Source organism: Bufo gargarizans, chromosome 4 (genome assembly GCF_014858855.1).
Source record: "Bufo gargarizans isolate SCDJY-AF-19 chromosome 4, ASM1485885v1, whole genome shotgun sequence".
NCBI lineage: Eukaryota > Metazoa > Chordata > Amphibia > Anura > Bufonidae > Bufo > Bufo gargarizans.
This window is the reverse complement of record NC_058083.1, coordinates 149084994-149092710: the sequence shown is the minus strand read 5'-3', so window position 1 is coordinate 149092710 and position 7717 is coordinate 149084994. Positions and strand designations below refer to the sequence as shown.

The 7717-nt window shown below is 42.2% G+C and overlaps 1 protein-coding gene across 1 annotated transcript; it reads left to right on the top strand.

Moving 5' to 3' along the window:
• Positions 1-875: 875 nt before the first annotated feature.
• On the top strand, positions 876-2590 carry LOC122936163 (E3 SUMO-protein ligase ZBED1-like). The gene is made up of 2 exons (XM_044292221.1): positions 876-1437; positions 1528-2590. Exons 1-2 carry the CDS (start codon positions 966-968, stop codon positions 2565-2567), a joined length of 1512 nt encoding a protein of 503 aa, XP_044148156.1. The 5' UTR covers positions 876-965; the 3' UTR covers positions 2568-2590.
• The last annotated feature ends 5127 nt before the right edge of the window (positions 2591-7717 follow it).

Below are 7717 nucleotides of genomic sequence, written 5' to 3'. Positions count from 1 at the left end.
CCCAGCAGTGAGCCAGTGCCATCAGATTAGCCCCATGTGGCATTTGCCATCAGACATGTGTCCCCCAGCAGTGAGCCAGTGCCATCAGATTAGCCCCATCATGTGGCATTTGCCATCAGACATGTGTCCCCCAGCAGTGAGCCAGTGCCATCAGATTAGCCCCATGTGGCATTTGCCATCAGACATGTGTCCCCCAGCAGTGAGCCAGTGCCATCAGATTAGCCCCATGGCATTTGCACAGTCATCACACAGTCTGATAGAAGATGATGGCACTGGCTCTGGGGGACATGTCTGATGATGGCAATTGGCTAATGCCATGGGTCTACTCTGTCTGACGCTGACTGACAGCAAATGGCCGCTGAATCTGATCGCTGATGATTTGCTAGCTATACAATGAATTGAATACCACATAAAAATATTGTTTTTAAAAAGCAATTAGCGATACGTTAGTAATAGTTTAAGAGATGGTTTGTCTTATTAGAGACGAGTACTCGATTCGATTGCTAAAATAATAGTTTCCTGCAGGTGCCCTATATGTCATCAAGATCAACTTCATGGAGGAGCTTACAGCATGTGGGGAGGAGGAGCCGGAGGTGCTCATAAAGAAGACCGGTGCAACATCTGTCATATGGACCTGGTTTGGGTTTAAGGAGTCGGATGTGGAGCAGAAAAATATAATCTGCAAAATATGCCGGGCGACAATAATTACGAAGAGAGGGAATACAACCAATTTGTTTCATCACCTCAAAATGAAGCACGTTTTGGAATACCAAGATAGCCAAAAACTGCGCCCTCCTCCACAAAAGGCCAGTCAGTCTATTGGAAAGAAAAAAGGTGGCCCTGCCGGGCCTGCCCACCAGCAGACCGATATTGTGAAAGCATTTTCTAAAGGCACTCCGTATGACAAAAAAAATCGGCGGTGGATTGATATTACAAATGCCATTACCCTGTACCTGTGTAAGGACATGGTGCCGTTTCTTACAGTGGAGAAAAGCGGCTTTCAGAACATGATTAAGACACTTGATCCACGTTACGAGGTACCTAGCCGCAAATACTTTAGCCAAACTGAAGTGCCCAAACTGTATGACAAAGTCCGCGAGCAAGTAAAGAACGAACTCCGGAGCATAAAATACTATGCAACTACTACGGACTTGTGGTCAAGTCGCACAATGGAGCCTTACATTAGTCTCACAATCCACTTCATCAATGACGAGTGGAAGTTGTGCAGCAGATGCCTACAGACATCTTATTTTCCCGAGGATCATACAGGTGAACTGATATCTCAGGGATTGAAGGAAGCGCTCGAGTCATGGGGACTTAAAGAAGAGTTACAAGTCTGCATAACCACCGACAATGGCGCAAATATTGTGAAAGCAGTGGAAATTAACGGCTGGACAAGACTGCAGTGCTTTGGTCACAGGCTCCACCTCGCCATAGGTAGGTAGACGACCTGTATCTTTTAGTCCTAGACTAGTTACATTATGCAGGGGTTGATGTGCTGCTAACGATATACAATTTTGTCCTTAGAGAGAAGTGTGAGAGACGCCCGTGTTGAACATGCCATTGGCAAATGTAAGAAAATAGTGAGTGCCTTTTCTTACGCTTGGAAAAGGAAGAGAGAAATGGCTAATGCCCAGGCTGAGCTAAACCTGCCTCCTCACCGCCTCATCACTGAAACACCAACAAGATGGGGGTCTCGACAACAGATGATTCAGCGGCTGCTCGAACAAGAGAAGGCCATATCACAGGTCCTGAAAGCAGACCGGAAAACCAGGCACCTGGTACCAACTTGGCAGGACATTGATGTGTTGGAATCTATGAACAAGACCCTCAGTCCCCTGTTGGAGTTTACAGATGCTCTGTCTGGAGAAGAGTATGTGAGTGTGTCGACTGTCAAACCTGTGCTTCACCTTCTAAACAACACAGTTCTTCCTCTAGCTGATGATGACATTGACACAGAACTGACGAAGGACATGAAGACAGCCATCCTCAAGTATTTAAATGAGAAGTACTCGGACGTTGCAACTGATGACCTCCTGGATATGGCCTCCTTGGTCGACCCACGCTTCAGATCATCATATATAGCAGATGACCGAAGAGAGTTCATCTTTACAAAGGCAGCAGCAGAAATTCAGGCACTGCTAGAGAATCAAGCTGTGTCTGCCACAGAGTCACCACCATCACACACAAGCACAGGAGCTGATGGAGAAGCCCAGAAAGAACCCAAGAGGAGTAAACGAAGTCTGGGCAGCTTTTTAAAAAATGCATCTGCTCAGCCTGGCCCAGCCGCCCTCACCGACAGAGAAGCGATTAAAATTGAGCTTAAGAGTTACCTGCAGGCACTGGATGTAGAAGGAGAAGCTGACCCACTGGAGTGGTGGAGGTTGCACCAGGCTAATTTTCCCAGGGTGGCAAGCCTAGCCAAGAAATATCTTTGCATTCCTGCCACAAGTGCCCCTTCAGAAAGGGCATTCAGCACCAGTGGCAATATAGTAACATGCCACCGATCTGCACTGAAGCCCGAGACTGTGGACAAACTTGTGTTCCTGGCGAAAAACCTTGGCTGAAGTGCATTTTACTGCATTATGTAATTGACAGGACCCCTCAGGAGGCGTGCAACGCACCCGAGGCCACTGAATAGTTTTATTGAGAGATTCTACTTTATTGATATATCCTTTAAAATCACTAGTGTTAGACAAGGAAGTGGAACTCAAAAATGTGATAAAAAAATTACTCAGGGAGTTCAGTTTATAGGGAAGGGACGTGGCCTCCCTCAGTAATTTTAATCACATTTTTTAGTTCCTTGTCTAACACGAAGTGATTTTAAAAGGATATCAATAAAGTAGAATTTTAATAAAACTATTCAGTGAGTGTGCGAAGGTAACGCTCGCTCAGGTCCTCTGGACCAATAAGGAGATATTAAATGTAACGGCACGCAAGGCTGATGTTCAGTCGCACTCGCACTACATTTTGATTTGCAAGTTTGCAATTTGTTATATATTTAAAGGGAACCTGTACTGTCCTGTCCTGTCATCACCTTTATGCTGACCTCACTGACACAGCGCAGCATAAAATAATGACAAAAATGCTGATTTGAGCAGTGTGTCACTCATCAGCTAAAAGTAAGTGGTTGCTGAGAACCAGCGTCATAAACATTGCAGCTCAGGCCTCGAAAATAGTCAAATCTACCTGAGAAGAGTCCTGGGACGGTTATTCATATTCTCCTTCTCCTGCTCTCCACCATCAGCTGATGATTGGCAGTTCTCTCCTAGAAAGAAAGGGAGCTAGGCAGAAGCCTGTCATTCATCAGCAGGGGGGCAGGAGAGCAGGAATTCATGAATAACCAGGACTCTTCTCAGGTGGCCGGGACTCTCTTCCAGGCCCAGTCTGTAATGAGTGTGATGTTGGTTCTCGGGCAACCACTTACTTTTAAACTACACAGACTGATGAAATCAACTCACCTGTCCTTACTTTATGCTGCCCAGACTAACAGCAGCACAAAGTTGATGACACTTGTCAAGTTCCCTTTAACTGTTTACCGTAAAGAAACCTGTTGAACTTGAAGGCTTTTTCGTTCAAATATGTGCAGCTTTTTATTTTTGTGCAATATAAGTAAGGGCTCGTTCGTTCACACATCACTGTTTCTCCTTTCCGTTCTCCAGCTCCGTTAAGGAGCAGGAGAACTGAAAGGACGGATTCTGCAGTTAACTGATCACTAACTGAGCGTAACAGAGCCTAAAGACCCCATAGACTATAATGGGGTCCGTTCAGTGTCCGCTAAGAACATGATTATTTTTTTTTTTTTGCGGAGACGAAAGTGCACTACTTTTGTCTCCGCTCAAAAATTATGTTCTGAGCGGACACAGAACGGACCCCATTATAGTCTATGGGGTCTTTAGGCTCTGTTACGCTCAGTTAGTGGTCAGTTATGTGCCGAATCCGTCCTTTCCGTTCTCCTGCTCCTCAACTGAGCCAAAAAGGAGAAACGGCGATGTGAATGGAGGGGGGCCTAAGTAATCAGGATAGGAGGAAAAGAAATGTGATGTTATTTATTTTACATTTTGCAATTTGCACTTTATTTTCAAGAAATGTGTGTTTTAATAACACTTCATCTTTACATTGTTTGGAAAAAGATGTGTTACACAATACACATATTAAAAATTTCTTGCAAAGTTAATTAATTTGCTTTTTTTGTATAAATACAGAAGAAAATAATATATCGCAATATATATCGCATATCGCACATGATTCAAATTATATCGCAATATAGATTTTAGGCCATATCGCCCACCCCTAATTGACATGTCAGAAGAGCGGTAGGTCTTGTCTCAGGCATGGGGCCTCAGATTCGGAGGAAACAGATTCTCTTTATTGCTGAATAAATAATTTGCCCATGAGCATATAAACTCTTTTTATTATTTTGAATGTACCCAACTGAAAGTCATAACTATCTACTGTATCTATCTATCTATCTATCTAGTCATTGGTCTCATAAGGATATGAGCAGCCATCATAAAGTCATTTTGCTCAAACAAAAGAATAGATTTTAAGATGTTGACAAACAATTAACACTTTTACTAGAATCCAGCTCCCTATGATTAGGAGCCAATCAACCTTCAACACAAGAATTGCTGCACAGAATCCCTAGTTCCAGAAAGCACTGTTTACTTTTTGAGACTTGAACAAGTGTTGCATAAATCCAGACATTCCCCCCAGAAATAAAACTGATGTAACTATATAACAGTATTGTGCATCTTTTCCTATGTTGCATTATTATTTTAGTACATCTAGCAATACAGATAACAAATGTTTAATTCTGGTCACCACAACCTTGTGCTCGAGTATTATACAGTACTAAAGATATATGATTATTGTCCTTGGACATTGCTATGGCAGCCAGAATGAGAATATTTAAACTTTACATTGCTGGCTGAATAGAGCTATAAAATGATGCATAATACAAGTGATGCTTTTGGACACGGTGGCAGGAGCAAATCTATGGCAGCCAGAATGAGAATATTTAAACTTTACATTGCTGGCTGAATAGAGCTATAAAATGATGCATAATACAAGTGATGCTTTTGGACACAGTGGCAGGAGCAAATCTGAAATTAAGACTAGTGATGAGCGAGCATGCTCGGCCGAACTGCTGTATACTGCGCTGAATACTGCGGTTGCTCGAGTACAATTTAATGCAAAGTCAATGGGAGACCCGAGCATCAAACCAGGCACCCCCTGCTCTGAAGAAGAGAGGATGTCTGGTTCACAAAAAAAGGTTAGAAATTGATGGTAACCCCATCAAAATGGTTTGGAACCAGCATTAAGAGGATGGCTGTATGCGCCTTAAACTCCTATTATCTACGACATACAATAGACAACCACACAAAGGCTATATGCCAAAAGCCAGGTATATGCAAGCCATCAATCTATCCATGAGACAGATGACAGACTGAGTCAGCATACCTTACAATGAGAGCCTTGTGCACTATGAGACATTCCATACCAGCCCTCATTTGACTGAGAGCCAGTAAGCCTCAAATTTACTTCAGATCTGTTGGATGGCTTGGGTGGACCTGTGCACCTAGATCAATATCATAAGGGTGACAAAAAGTTTTCTGATTGTTCTAACATAATATTCAATAACCTTTCTATACAGTTTTGTCATGTAAAAACTAATTTGCATAAACATGGGCATATGGGAAAGACATGCAAATGAGCAGAATCTGCCTTGTTTTTCAGCTGAAAAACCATTTGCGATCTTCACTACTCATGAACAGTGTCATCTATTGGTTTCATAGTCTTATGGCAAGACTAATAGTCTTGTCATAAGACTATGAAACCAATAGATGGCGCTGTTCATATTGTTGGGGCGCTAGTAAGTGGGGCACACTACTCAACACAGTCCACACACTGTGTAGCACTCAGCCTATAATAGCCTGCGCTAACACTGAGGTGTATATCGGATTGCTGCTATCATTCACACATCTTCTAGCACTTTATCTGCAGTAATATAAGCTTGCTAGGGTCTATCTGAGGACTATTGCCCTGCTTGTAATGACTCATGAAAAGCGGCATCTATTGGTTTCATAGTCTTATGACAAGACTATGAATCCAATAGATGGCACTGTTCATAAGTAATGTAGATCGTGAATAATCTAATCGCTAATTTTGTATCGCAAATTTTACATGCAAAAGGCTACACTATTAGTCTTGTCATAAGACTCATAGTCTAATAGTCTTGTCATAAGACTATGAAACCAATAGATGGCGCTGTTCATAAGTCATGAATAGCGCAAACTATTGGTTTTATATTCTTATGACAAAACTAATAGTCTTGTCATAATACTATGAAACCAATAGATGGCACTGTTCATGAGTAGCGTAGATCGCACATTTTCCATGCAAATGGTTTTTCAGCTGAAAAACAAGGCAGATTCTGCTCATTGGCATGTCTTTCCCCTATGCCCATGTTTATGCAAATTAGTTTTTGCATGACAAAACTGTATAGAAAGGTTAGTGAATATTATGTTAGGACAATCAGAAAACTTTTTGTCACCCTAATGATACTGATCTAGGTGCGCAGGTACACCCAAGCCATCCAATAGATCTGAAGTAACTTTGAGGCTTACTGGCTCTCAGTCAGATGAGAGATGGTTTGGAATGTCTCGTAGTGCACAAGGCTGCCATTGTAAGGTATGCTGACTGTTATCTGTCTCATGGATAGATTGATGGCTTGCACATTCCTGGCTTTTGGCATATAGCCCTTGTGTGGTTGTCTATTGTATGTCATAGATAATAGGAGTCCAAGACACATCCAGCTATCCTCTTAATACTGTTTCTAAACCATTTTGATGGGGTTTCCATTATTTTCTAACCTTTTTTTGTGAACCAGACACCCTCTTCTTTTCCGAGCAGGGGGTGCCTGGGGTTCTCCCATTGACTTCCATTATACTCGGGTGCTCGGTAGCGCACACGAGCATACCGATGTGTTCGCCAGATCACACAAGCACTTTGGTGCTCGATCAATACTAATTAAGACCACTGTGGATTGGGATTATATAACGGTGTCAGCAGCAACAACACACAGTGTTTTGCATGGCTGTAAGGGTGGGCTGAGGCAGTGCAACCTGGCTGACAGCAGAAGCTCCTTATCACTGGAATATTGGACCTCAATGCCTGGGGTCCCATCTTCCCTTTCTCCAGCCAAACCTATGACAGAGCCAGAGATCTCACACCCATCACTAGCTGTCTCACTGAAATTATGCTCATCCATATCCAAACTTCTACTACTTCTCGGGATGCAGACTATAAATGACTGAATTGATTCTACTGAATAAACATTTGATTATTACAAGTAGGTTACACAAAACATATACATACACATAAACGGTAATTAGATATACTACGTTAAATAGACTCAGAAAAAGTAAGTAAAAACCCACTCAGTGTACATAGATACACCAAACAACGAGAATGAACTGAGATTAGACGGGTATATCATCAAAAATAAATCCTTTATTGAATAAATAACATATAGACGAGAACGTGAGACAACAGATAAAAAATGGCTACATCTGAGGAGCTAAACGTGATGTTCTTTGTGTTTTTCTTTTATTTTGTTTTCCAAATTGAAGCAAAGCAACATACGGCAATATGTGTAAACGTTTTCGGCTATGCAAAGCCTTCCTTAGACACTGTGCCGCAGAAGGTGTGGATA